Here is a 13,284-nt window from a genome sequence, read left to right as displayed (position 1 = left end):
TTAACCTGTCTTCCGCCGTGCTGCCCACACTGCAAACTAGTGCCTGCCATAAATGAGCATTGTCTAACAATTTATGTAGCGACGGAATTGTTCGGTCAAGCTGTTATTGGTTGTTACCTGAATTACGCCGATAGGATGTCATTTTTAGTCGACGGCAAGTGGCAGAATGTGTTCATGGTCATCAAATTCATTAGAAACTAAATATGAAATTTTACTGCTGAAAATTGAAATAAGGTATCTTTTACCGACAGTTTCTTTTTTCGGGGGAGGGGGGGACACATTTTTCTTTCCGTTTTGTTTTGAAAAACGAGTGGTACACAGATTGTCACTTTGTCGTCCAAATGTACCTAAAATCGTCGCAATCAGTAAGACGGTGTTATTCTGCCACCCACTGGCTGATTTTGCATGCACACATCATAATTAATGATAAAACCCTCAGTACTCAGCGCCATTTTAAACTCCAACAAAGTAAAAATGACCTCCTTTTTAATTTTTTTTAATGCATTCACTTTACAAATCTTATCAAACAAATAGCACATGTGCAATGGCATACTTAAAGCTTCCACACTGTAAAGGCAACATATTCATGACGAGATGCAGTTGGGGAAGGATGATGTATTAGCCATGCCACACCCATCATATCAGATGATATCATCATATCAGAAGATATCAAAGATAGGATATTGATCAGCGTGCCATACGATAAAACTAATCATTTGCCAACTATACACCCAGCAAATAACTTAATCTCAAAGTAGCCATAGGTTGACAAATCCCTACAAAAATGTGAACATTTTGATGTTCACATCTTTGAGTTTTCAAGATGTGAGTTTTCCAATTAGCAATAAATATCAAGTAACAGGAGTCGAGGCTAAAAAGTAGAACAAATTGCCAATCTGAAGACTGTTGGATTTGGACAAAAACTAAAAGTTGTTGAAAATGTTTGGCAAGTTGTTTGGAATAAAACTGATTTCGTTCCCGATTAATTTCATCTGGCACTTAAAAGTTCAAAGTGCTCACAAGGCTTGTGCCAAACTTCACAAAGCTGTTGCCCACTGCTATTTCATAAACATATACAATATCTCATTATGGTCAAGCCAATTCTGAACGAGCATCACGCTGGTTTTCAGGATGAAGTGCGAAGGGGGAAAAAAATTACTTTACGGTAGCAGTGAACAAAGTAGAGAGAGACTCCAAACTTACACCCTTAGGCAACTGAGATGTGTATACTATATGTAGATAGATCATGTAAACAAAAACGAAATGCATGGAAAACTTTGGAAGATGTTCTGGCACCCATTGCAAATTGTTTAACATCAAATACAAAGGTATGGAAGAGAGGCAACTTTAAAAAAAAATTGAAATGTAAGTCAGCTGCATGCAAAAACATCAACTCCATTTCCCCCTCCGTTCACTTGAACGCACTGATTCCAGCTTTGAGTTCAGGTGCCCTCACTAAAAATGGAGCCTGACTTTTTATATATTATATAAAATAAAAACAAAATGGAAGAGGGCTGATATGGGAGCATAAGCTCACGACTGACGATGCATTTTTCAGTTAAGTAATTCCAGATAGGTGATTGGTACTTTGCCCTTCTGGCTGCCTCGCTCTCCCATGAGCCAGTCGGAATCCATGCCTGGCACGCTGCTGACTGTGATAACCTGCAAACACATATCGTGTTTCTCGCATTAAAAAAATGATAGCTCCGAACTTGAAAACCTCGTAAATTGGGCCACATCTCAATTAAGGTACGACCGTATTGTAGACAGCTACAAGAGTGGCTCACCTCATCGGCCAGCAGGGAAAGTTCACTGCCGCTCGCCGCGTCGTAGTCGTAAAGGACCCTCGCTTTGCGGCTGCCGCTGGAGATACGCAATTCGCTGAAGCCACCGCGGCTGGAAGAGGCGGGCAGGGAGGCCGACACTGGTATGGTGGGCACTGAAATGCTGGCCCCTTCCGTCACTGACGACTGGTTGTTATTGGAGAATGACGAAGGAAAACTAGCGAGAGAGAGAGAGACGAGATGCTGATAAAAAGAAATCAATGGTAGAATTGTTCGGAGCGTGATTTTACCTTCCCAACTGCTTTTGCAGATCCACCATATACTGGTAGCATTGCGCATAGTAGGTCGTCTGAGCCTCCACAAAATCATTCAAACAGCGTAGGTGGTGTGCCTGATTACACACAAGAAATGTGCACAAGGATATGAAAAGGCTGCCGATTTATGTTGACCTGGGGATGCATTATATAGCTTAATTATCTCAGCTGCTTTGACGCTACTGTTTGACTAGAGCGAAAACCGTTTGGGTGCAGTAAAAATACAAAAATCAAGTCACATCAATTTTGTGCGTTGGTAAGTGTAACACTGAAAATGCATTTTATACTTCTGCATGCATTTTATACATGGATCCCTTCATTCCAAAAGGTTTTCTCTTGTGGTGTACACCCACTTGGCAATTACGTGTGTAAATTTCTTTTTTTTATTTTTATTTTTTATGTGTGACTGAGATGGAGGTGTCAGGTTGTGTGAAGGCAAGCCAGGATACACACATGGGTGCTGCTGACGCCTTCGAGCAGCAGTCGCGTGATCTCAGCCTGACGGTCAAATTCACTCTGAGTCATCCTTAGCTCCTGTTCAGCCTGCAGGAAAGGATCAAAGTAATTTCGAGATGAACTCCAACATAGACACATGGGATAGAACACATGAGATAAGTGTTTTGCGGGTCCCGAAAAGCATACTCCAAACAAATGAGAGCTTTTGCCTCTTATCAATCTTCACAAGTCCAAGTGTGACGACAGAGGATATTACTCTGAGAGGAGATGGCTTCGGTGCGTGCATGTGTGTCTGGGACTTTTTTTTTTTTTTACGTCAAACATGGCTCCAGCATTCCACTTACCTCTGTCACTTCCTCTGCTCACATCTGCAGCTTTTCAATTTAAAAACAGTGACAAGAGTTAGAGCGAGAGCTACTAAGCCACTCCAGATCAGACTTAAAGACCGGCGGCGTGATTTGCTTTTGTGTGACAAAACGCGGCTATTCCCAACACCACTCAGGCTCTGGAACACATCATTTCACGGAATCCATTTGCGATGTTCGAAAACTTCCACGCAAACCTTGGACACTCTTGCTTGCTTGCTTTAAATCCAGTCACAGAGAAGACCAGTTTGTGATGACGTGACGTCATCTATTACCAGATTTCTTAATCAGCAACCTCCTCCGTCATCCATCCTCGCTCTATTATTTACATGTTAGCTCCACCCACCAGAGCTCCCATCGAGGAGAAGTACAGAGGAGGAAGGAGGGACAAATGTTCGGAGTAATTACTCCAAAATGACAGCAGTCCTCGATTTTGTAATTTCATTGAGACGTCACTTAAGGTAACGTGAAGATCACTGTGAAAACACTTTGTGCAAATGTGGTCCGGATGAATACAATGGAGTGACGCTGGTGAAGTTGCAAATGAATAAGTGACAAGAAAAGGGAAGTCTTAATATGTCGCATGTACCCGTTGACAGTCATGTGAATTCATACTGCCTTCGAGGCCCCGGTAGTTTTCCTTCTATGAAGAGGATATTGCCTCATATTTTTGGGGAAGAAACATTTTTGTGACAGCTGATCAGCGTTGAAACAACACCAAGACACCAAGTTGTAAAAGAACACTGCAGTAAAAAGCAATATTTGACAACATATACGTACAACAGCTCGAGTATCAGCCATGCGGGCCTTCTTGAGTCTCGTTTTGGCTGCATCCAGATCCAAACGCTTGACCTGCAGCAGCTTTCGTTCTTTCTGGAAAGAAATGATGAACAGAAACTTATGTATTACAATTTCCAGGTACATGCAAAACAAGTTAATGATTTGATGTGTTTTCCCTTTAGAAAGTAGTTGGTCTAATGTCTATGGAATGAAAAAATGTTTTTGAAAATGTCAAAACATTTGCAAGAAAAAAAATAAAGCAAACAGACTATTCTGACCCACGTGAGCAATGAGGTAGAATTTACTGACTCCAGAGCAAGAGTGATACAACCATTTTATAAATTATCTAAGATTATATTGTTGTTGAAATTGCATGAAAAGGGTAGAGAATGGCATCCTCCACTACCAGCTCACCAGGATCGTTTTGAAGTCCCCCTCCAGAAAGTTCCTGAAAGGGGTCAGGAAATTGATGGCAGAACTTTGAATTAACTCTCGCTCTGCACCGCCGATTTGCTTCTGGGTCTCGCCACATTTTATCAAAGCATTTCCTACAATAGTGAGCAGCACAAACAAACCATCACTCCCATTATTGCACAGGACAGGAGACGGTACAATCTAGAAACTAGTGCTGTAACTCAGCCCTGCAGAGCGTTGATTGGATGATACAGAGCATGTACCACATGTACCAAAAATATACACAATCGATAATCACCATAAGCCGTCCCGGGACCAAATTCATTTCCTGAGTCAATCATGGACTGGCCCAACAGTTCATGGTTGTTCATTCGCGTTGGGACCTTTTTTTCCAGTTTCTCGTACACAAATTCTTCAAGTCGGACATCTAGAAATTACAAGGGAAACTCAATTACAAAGTCATGAGACAGTCAGGGGGGAATGTACGAGACTGTAACATTTAACACAGTGAACACGGAAAAAAAAATCTCCTGACAGCATGATTTATGCACAAAGCAACTACAATAGTGAAAAAAAAAATTCACATCAACTTGTCTGTGTCCAAAACTAATAACACTAGGTGGTTTGTTGTGTTTTTTCCGTAAAATGGTGCGAATTGAGAAGCGTGCACAGCTGAGCAGACAGATGTCACACACCAATCCTGAATGTGGATGCACAATATTTAGAGCTCCGTTTCTTGATCTTATGTGCCTTACAAATGTAACATTCTACACACTTTACACCTCTTGCTCATCACAAACTATAATGATTCTGCACGTACCACAAACTGATTTCATCTATTGCATTTAATTTGTAATAAAGAGCATGTTCTTACTTGGGTTGGGTTGTAATAAGACTTCGGTCTGCTTCATGATTTTTTCTGTCCATTGCTTGGTGGTCTCAGCTCTTACCAAAAGATTCTCCAAATGGGCATCCAATTCTGTCTTCTCGGCCTGGCCAAACTTCTCTTCTGTGAACTTTTAAAAGGACGAAATACACATCAAATTCCAAACCAAATGATTAATGCACGTAACACCCACCCTACTTTCTAGACTGGAATGTTTTAGTCTTGTATTATCAACTGGACGCAAATCAACGTCATGCGTGCAGCTAATGAAGAGTACTGTACACGGTATTATCTTTTTTTTTAGCGGCCTGTTTTGATGTTAACCTACTACTGACCAATGGACAAAAACATTGAAGTGTTGCATGGCCTAGTGTAACGTGGTTGTAAGACACACATCTCAATGTTGATCAAAATGTATAACACAGTCAATGCCAAGGTTACGACATTTTCAAAGGTCTCTCATCTGGGTAGAAGCTAGCCGCTTATTAGCAACCACGTCCACCAGCAAAGCGTTGAAAAAACTTACTTGCACAGCACGACTTAGGAAGGTACCCGCGTCTGCAGCTAGCCGCTTGACATTAAAATCCATGACAACGAGGAGAAGTGAGTCTTGATGCTACGGTAGGGTTATTTCAAAGCCGTCCAATTTCCATCTCTTTTGAAAACGTCACTGAAGCAAGTTTTTGTCGGGAGTTCCACCCAGCTGTTGAATGCAACCAAGATGATACGACACCAAGAGAGTTCCCTTCCGCCCAAAGCAATCTGACAGTTGGCCTTGAAACTGCGCATGCGGTCTTTCGGTTGCTCGAAACAGCTGAAGTTTCTTTTGGCATTTCTCGCTTGTTTCATACGCTAATCTTTGAAAAGCGCATTTTGTTTTTCCTTTTTTTTGCATAGCGTTGGAGAAAAAGTGACGCGTTGGAGCGACTTACATACGTTTCGAATTTTAAAAGAATTGTCTTTTGTTATATTTCAAAAGGTAACCGAGTCGTATTTTTTTATTTAAAATGAGATCATCAGAACATGTAAACACGTGTAAAATGACCCACAGAAAACGTACAATAAAATAGAAGCTAATAACATACAAGAGGTTCCAATCTTCCAATCACCACAAATTCCTTGTGTGTTCTACATACTTGGCCAATGAAGATGATTCTGATTCTGATTCAAGATCTGTCTCTGTACCTTGTTGACGCCAAATTTAAGGCACAGGATAGAGCTGTTTTGGAATTTAACAAGATTATTGACATGGGGAGGATGGCAATCTTTTCACTTCACAATTTGATCACCCTTCTTCCGTTTCTTAGAAAAGCTACCTTGTGGAATTGGATTTTGGCAGATTGGGGAAAAAACAACTCTTCAGGTCTGGATATAATTATGCCAGACATGCACAGCCTACCTGCTGTGTAGGAGGAAGTCAGGCACAGGGAGAAATCAAATGACTTCCCTTCTGTTTGTTACCTGTGCACTCTCAGCAGTGACCTATTTCCCCAGCTAAACAATGTTGTGGAAGTTTATTCATCATTAGGTTCATTTGTGTGTTATTCTTAGACCACACAGATGTTTCGATGGTCTAAACTTTTGACCATTAGAACAGACCTACATGCATACGTTTATATGCACATATGTACATGCATGTATGGCCATGCATGCATACATATTTAAAAGCTCCTGCAGCCATGATGCAAGTAAATACAGCGCTTAGTATCAAATCAATTCATCTATTTGGAAAGAAAGACTCAAACTGGTAATTTGAAAATTATCTTACATATGTAATGTGTGCTCAAAATGAATGAATGAATATAAAAGTCAGCACATTTCGGAATGCAGAACAGCTCCTTTGAGGGAAGCATTATTTTCAGTCTCGACTTCTTCCAGTAGTAAATCTGCTCGTTCGCGTCTCAATAACCAAACATGCTCCGTGGAGTGGAAAGACAAAAACCAAACAAATTCTTCACTTCAGCAAAAAGAAAAAAAAAGTGATGTTTCCAGACCCTAAGAAACCTCAGCTTTCCATCTTGCACTTGAGAACTTCAATTAAAACATCATGCACATGCAAGTAACACTATCCTTTATTAGCAATTGATGGGTTTCAAGGTTCTTCTGACCCAACTCAAGCAAATGGCACAGACTCCCCTCTTCTTACATAATGCAACTTTGACATGACAAACAGGGTCGAGTCTCATTCAGTCCGAGACTTTTAAAATGAGTCTGTCATGAATTGTCATTTCAAAGCACATCTGTAACTTGAGGAAAGTGAATATTATAGCAGGAAAAGACACTCACCGCAACTAATAGCAGTGGATCATACAAGGCAATCTCAATGATTAACTGCAATTTAACATGATTTTTGGAACATATTTTCAACTAGCTCCAGCAGCTGAGGGTATCGAAGTGTCTTCTTCTTCCAAGATTCAGGGATTCCTTGGAGGCCAGTCTGCAAAGACATTAAAAACAAGACTGACTAACATGTTTAATTAAGGCTCAAATTCATTTCACTGCATAACAGTTTTTGTTTGTTTGTTGTTGTTTTTTGTTTTCAAAAAGTGCCACACCCCTAAAATACGTACAATTTCATGAGTGGAGTTTGCATGCCCTTGATTGGTCAAAAGAGAATTCTCTTTATGACAAATGGGATGAAATCGGAGGACATGAGCTCGTCTTCTTTTATCTGAAGCAACTTAGTGCCAAAGAGAAAGTACACCAAAATGCTGGTTCTCTTCTACTGTTGTCCTTTGTTGACTGTGTGTCCTTTTCTTTGCTGAATTTATTGGCAAGTTACACAGTGTCATGCTGCGATGATGTCATTGCAGCTGACGCAGCTCAAGCTATCCCGCCCACACACCCTCACAACGGAAACATGGGCCAGATCAGCGTTTACGCTTCCGAGCCGATGACGGAGAACTGGATTAAAATGGGTTTCTTGCAGCTCAAGATTACGTGTACTGAGCGCAAATCAGAACGTTTGCAAAGTACAAAGTGAGCACTAATGCCTTTCCTTCCTTTTCTTTCCTTTTTTTTTTTAATGACATTTTTCTTGCCTCTCTGACAGCGTTTTCTCAATGGGGTAGTTTGACACTTTGCCATTTCAAACTTTGCTGCAGACCATAAAAGCGTGACAATTGATGTAACATGCGCGCGCGTATTCACAATGGGGAGGTAACAGTGAGGTATTGCATTCGAGTGTCTCCAGACTGAGCAGCCTTGAAATATACAAGACAGATTTGTAGTTCAAATGCAGAATTAATTGCAGGCTAGTGTAGTGTGTTTTTAAAACTGCCAAACTGACTTGCATGAATGTTTGGAGCGTGACGGTGCATTCGCTTCAGAAGAGACATTTCAATTTTGTTCGGGATCTGGGAATTTTGTTGATGCCGTTGCTTGGCCCTGACGAAGGTCTGTGCTCTCTAGTTTTGGTGTAATCTCGCCAGTGCACAAAAAAAAACATCAGTCTGGGTAGCTGTCTAAGAATCTTGTTAAGCATTCTATATTCGTAATGATATCGTGAACATGATTAAACTCAGTCCGGAATGAAAATTAACACCCTTCCTTTGAAAACGTAGTTAGTTCTTTGCTCAGCGCTATTACCTGTGCCCCCAAGCAGGCTCCGATGAAGGAGGCTCGGCTGGCGGTGCACCCCCCGCAGCGCATGGTGTCCCTGACAGCTTCATCCAGTTGGCTCGCAGTCAGGACTCCATGTAGCGCTCCTTGGAATGCACCGGGCAAAGCTGGACAGAACCGTAATTTAGTTGCACATCATGACTACCCTCCCAAGGCAGACGTTTTTACATGAGCATTTATTGTCTGCCCCTTTTACCCTCGTAAAACTCAACACAGTAGGAAGGAGAAAATAAAGGCAGTTGAAAGGCGGTCATTAGTGTGAAGATGAAAGGCCGGAGCAGAGGGGTAGAAGAGTTTCGCCACGTCATCAGACTATCTGACGAGCTTACCTCATGTGTTTGTGAAGAGAGCCGGTATGAGCTGCTGGGCTGTCTTGGCCAGGTTATTCTTCACCTGGTGTAGATGTGCTTCCGCAGAGAAATGAGAAAATTCAGGTAGGCTTAACTTGTTGCAAGATTGCGGAACTGATTGGCCATGATGCCGACAGAGAATGAGTTTGAAAGTTCAAAAAAAAAATTTTTTTTAAAGGCCAGCAGAAAACTGGAGAGGAAGTCGCTAATGGGCACATTCCAGTGGCCTAGTGTGGATATGGCCTCAAATGGATGTTTTGAAGGGCAAACGTAGTCTTACCGATGACAACGTTATCGAGCTCTTGAGGGTTTTGTCTTTGCGGATCATTCAACTGAGCCAAAACTGCTTCCAGAGCTTTGGGACTTGGACCATTCAGAATGAAATGTTCCAAAATCCTGACCACATTCATAAAACAGACAAAACGGTGGAGCATTACAACTTTCCCTCCAATGAGAAACCAAATGTGAAGATATTGTGGGTGTTCAACATTTTTCCTTACCGAGCTGCAGCCAATGTCACAGCCACACACATATCGTTATTTTGGGTCACCCTGATCACTTTCTCCACTTTCTCCAGCATGTCGCCTTGGCCAGCATAAAAGGCCACCACTGGAGCCAGCTTGGTAACGCCGTCCATTTGACAGTCCTCGTCACAGCCTCAAACAAATACACATGCAAACAGTTCACAACTCAAAATAGCAGTCATCAATGATAGAAATCTTTATTATTATATACCAGTTTCTTCTTTGCCAGCGTCCACATTTCTCAAGAAAGCTTTGAGGCTCGCGTGCCTCCAAGGACCATCAATAGGAAGGACGGCTTTGGGGCCTGGAAAATTCAAGCATTTTTTTCAAATTAATTTTTTTATGGATTGATATTTACCAATGGGTACTGTTGTGTCAATGCAAGAATGATTAACTTGTGAAATAGTTTCTGTCTCTCTTTGCCTTTGATGCCATGTAACTATCTGAAGTAAAGCTGTTGTCTTGGTGTGCTGCTCCATAATGGCGATGCAGCGGTGATTAATTATTAAAAATGTTACTTATAGAAAACATTGAATATTTTTATGGACGCTTGTACATGTCCGTGGCTGTTGACAGGAATGTTGGAATCGACAGTTACGTGCAAAATACTGTGAAGATGTACCTCCTTTCTTGCGGTAAGGGTCATTGACTGGCAAGTCGTACGCTGTCCCTGTGCCAAAAAACTTGCAGGTACGTTGAGTCAAATCGTCCACATGGACACCTGCCGACACACAAGAAAGCAAAGCGCCTTTGCAGCTTGCTGAAATTCACTCACTTTTATCCCGATTGGAAATTGATTGTCTTCAATTATATCATAACATGTGTATTTTAAAATGTGGAAATTTCTTTCATGCTCTCACTGGGTTCACAATGGTGATGACACATTTGAGTCTTTACAAAAAAAAAGTTATGACAACGTATGACGCATTGTCCCGCCTGACTTAGTCGTGTACCTCCGCACTGACTCAATGATTCCAACAGGACGTAAGCTTGGTCGCCATAGCACGTCTGCTCGCCTGTCTTCCTGCGGTAGAAAGGATTTGCCGAGTCGGCACGAAACTCTGGTGTGGGTTCCAGGTCAGCGAGAACTTCTCTGAGTCTGTCTGGATTGTAAATCCAGTGCATGGGCTGGGCTGCATTGGAGAACACACACATGCAGCACACACAGGCAATAAAACAAGAGAGCACATATGAGTCTATTACGACGAGCTGCGGGAAAGTAACTGGAACCACCGAAAGCTCTTTGCTATTTATTTAAGAGCCCACGAGTCCTTTTCCATCAGCTTGCAGTCAAAATGTCTTGAGAGCCACCCCTTCTTTCTTATCAGCTTGAACAGATGTCTCAAAGTGCATTGACCTTTGACAGACGTCTGTCTAGCTTGTGGCACAAAATAAAACAAAAACTAAGTTATTGAACGTCTATTTCCTTTGGCTTATGCAAAAATATCACTGTCCAAATTGAATTAGCACGAAAAATTAATCTTCTACAGAGCTGCTTAGCCAAATAGTAGTTCAACAAATGTTTCGTAAATGTAACAAAGAGGTCGTGACAGCAATTCCTTCACCGCATCATGACTGCATATTTTATCTTACCTGCTGCATCTGCGACCGCTGCCCCTACAATGGCCCCAATGGCTCTCTCTCGCACACTCAAGGCCATCTGCTTTCAACAGCGTTGGAGAATGAGCAACTGAAGTAAAATACTGCAACGGTTCACCTGGTACTAAAACATGGTATTAAGGGACATCAATTCATTGCACAGAAGTTTTTTTTTACAATCTTTCGGAGCTAAATTGACACGCCACAAAGAACTGTGAGAAACCAACATTCCAAAAACACGATTCACTCAATAACACGGCCTGCTCGGCACATTCCATGTTCATGACTAATAGGAGTGTAACAATGCGTCATTGCAAAAGATAAATGCACTCATGTGCTTACCTTGGAGTCTTTTTGTGACCTTGTCGTAGTCCACTTGACATGTTTTGAAACACAGTCCGTTCCGCCTCCTCAAAACTCGGGGGAGGGTACCACTGGCCCACTGATTCTGAAGCTCCAATGGCAAAACAGAGGGTGTGGATAAGTTTAATCTACGTGGGTCCAATATGTCTTAATGATGCTTTTTGTTGTGTCTTGAAATGACGAGGCACACACACGCGTTTTCTATTATGTATTCAACCGTCGAGTTTCGACATTATCCTCGCGGGGAAGAGGCTTAGCATTCAGGTAACATTTCAGACATGCGCAGTAGATGGCAATACAAAGTACGGGAAGTCAATGTGTCCAAACAACATACAAATCTATGATGGTTAATACACCACACTTTAAAATGGCATCAATTTTAAAACCCTTGAGATAAGATAGTAACCAATGATGGCATGATGAAGTCGCTTTCACAGCCTGTCCAGAAAGCGACGAGAAGCCATTCTGATGCGTCACGCTCACTCTTTCTGTATAGATTCCACTCCATTGCCTCCATCCTGATGCTTTCCCAGCTGATCCCCATTGATGATTCCACTCGGATGAGACACCGCAAGGCCTGGTCAGGCTCCATTAGTCCCAAATCTCTCCTGGGGATTCCGGGCCATTAATTTCTCTTATGGCCCTTTCGGCAAACCAAATAGACTCAGCCAATCAATTTCGGTTAACAACAATGAACACAAACTCAAATAAAGGCACAGCCACTGAAAGCTGTCTGCTGTTTTCTACTACTTGTACCTTGTGATGCTTGCAAAGAATATAGTAACAATGCAACAAAGATACTGGGCTATGTCATTTTAAAAACACATCGACTATAAATGTTATATAAATACAGTATTTTAAAGAATACATTGATCAGATCAGGTCTCACACACACACACACACACACACACACACACACACACACACACACACACACACAAAAGGCTGGACATCTATCAATGACAATGGGGGACGGATACATTTTGGTGCGATGAGCATCTGGCTGGACAGTGGGAGGGGGTTAATAATGCCAAAACCTTCATTAGTTACCTTCAGTAACTTCATCACAACGCTACATGGACACAAAAAAAAAATCCAAATGAAAACGTGCTTGAAAGACCAAGGTTAAATTGCTCTGGGGCTACCGTGTTACCTTTCAGCCCCTGTCCTACATTAATCCAATGAATGCTGATAATTCTCCTGCTGGATGTCTCCTCTTCCAGTGTGGTCGAGGAAGCTGTAACAGGAGAACGGTGTTAAGCGGCACATCAGCATCCGGGCCGCCTGTCACCTTTCCTGTCATCCGCACAATGCCGGCCATGGCATCCGATGAAGGATAGCGCCAGATGACTGAAAGTTAACCAACATTGGTTTCAATTTAAATGGTTACAGCGCTAATTTCCATCAAAACGCCTGCATAAGCACAAAGGCAAGTCTTATGAGCCAAGTTGTAAGGAAACAGAGAGGAGATGAGGAGTTCCAGCACATGGATGTGTTTACAACAGCATAATCTGGAGGCTAATATGCACATGCATTGTTTCCACAAGCCTGTGTGCTCAGCTGCTGTTTATAAATGCATGTAGGGGGGGGGGGGTTGTCACACAGTCTTCATGGCGCTCACACTTACTTCCTTAAATGCTTTCCTTTCTGCAAAGTTGAAGTAACACAGTTGTGGTTTTCTTCTCTTGTTTCTCTTTCTTTTATGGAATGCTAGAAGAAACCAGGAGATCCTTTATATAATATTCTCTCCTACAATGGCGTGTCAAACTCATTTTTGTCGTGGGTCACATTTTAGTTACCGTTTCCCTTGGAGGGCCGTTATGACTGA

General features: G+C 41.9%; 2 protein-coding genes across 3 annotated transcripts; both read right to left on the bottom strand.

Annotated features, from left to right (window-relative positions):
* Positions 1 to 606: 606 nt before the first annotated feature.
* LOC127593264 (endophilin-B1-like) lies at positions 607 to 5,741 on the bottom strand. Its single transcript, XM_052054578.1, has 9 exons — positions 5,526 to 5,741; positions 4,988 to 5,129; positions 4,412 to 4,540; positions 4,114 to 4,247; positions 3,700 to 3,792; positions 2,552 to 2,641; positions 2,075 to 2,175; positions 1,788 to 2,001; positions 607 to 1,662 (listed from the first exon to the last, which is right to left on the bottom strand). The coding sequence occupies exons 1-9, from the start codon at positions 5,586 to 5,588 to the stop codon at positions 1,555 to 1,557; spliced, it is 1,074 nt and encodes a 357-aa protein (XP_051910538.1). The 5' UTR covers positions 5,589 to 5,741; the 3' UTR covers positions 607 to 1,554.
* Positions 5,742 to 7,053: 1,312 nt separating this feature from the next.
* selenoj (selenoprotein J) lies at positions 7,054 to 11,660 on the bottom strand. Of its 2 annotated transcripts, none has more exons than XM_052054580.1 (10): positions 11,436 to 11,660; positions 11,088 to 11,154; positions 10,448 to 10,627; positions 10,117 to 10,215; positions 9,706 to 9,798; positions 9,471 to 9,627; positions 9,251 to 9,366; positions 8,950 to 9,027; positions 8,588 to 8,727; positions 7,054 to 7,436 (listed from the first exon to the last, which is right to left on the bottom strand). In XM_052054580.1, exons 2-10 carry the CDS (start codon positions 11,152 to 11,154, stop codon positions 7,338 to 7,340), a joined length of 1,029 nt encoding a protein of 342 aa, XP_051910540.1. In that variant the 5' UTR covers positions 11,436 to 11,660; the 3' UTR covers positions 7,054 to 7,337. The 2 variants fall into 2 exon arrangements, with proteins under 2 accessions (XP_051910540.1, XP_051910539.1); XM_052054579.1 differs by having other exon boundaries at positions 11,088 to 11,217; positions 11,436 to 11,656.
* Positions 11,661 to 13,284: the final 1,624 nt, after the last annotated feature.

This window comes from Hippocampus zosterae, chromosome 20, assembly GCF_025434085.1.
Source record: "Hippocampus zosterae strain Florida chromosome 20, ASM2543408v3, whole genome shotgun sequence".
Taxonomy (NCBI): Eukaryota; Metazoa; Chordata; class Actinopteri; order Syngnathiformes; family Syngnathidae; genus Hippocampus; species Hippocampus zosterae.
This window is presented reverse-complemented; position numbering and strand designations above follow the sequence as displayed.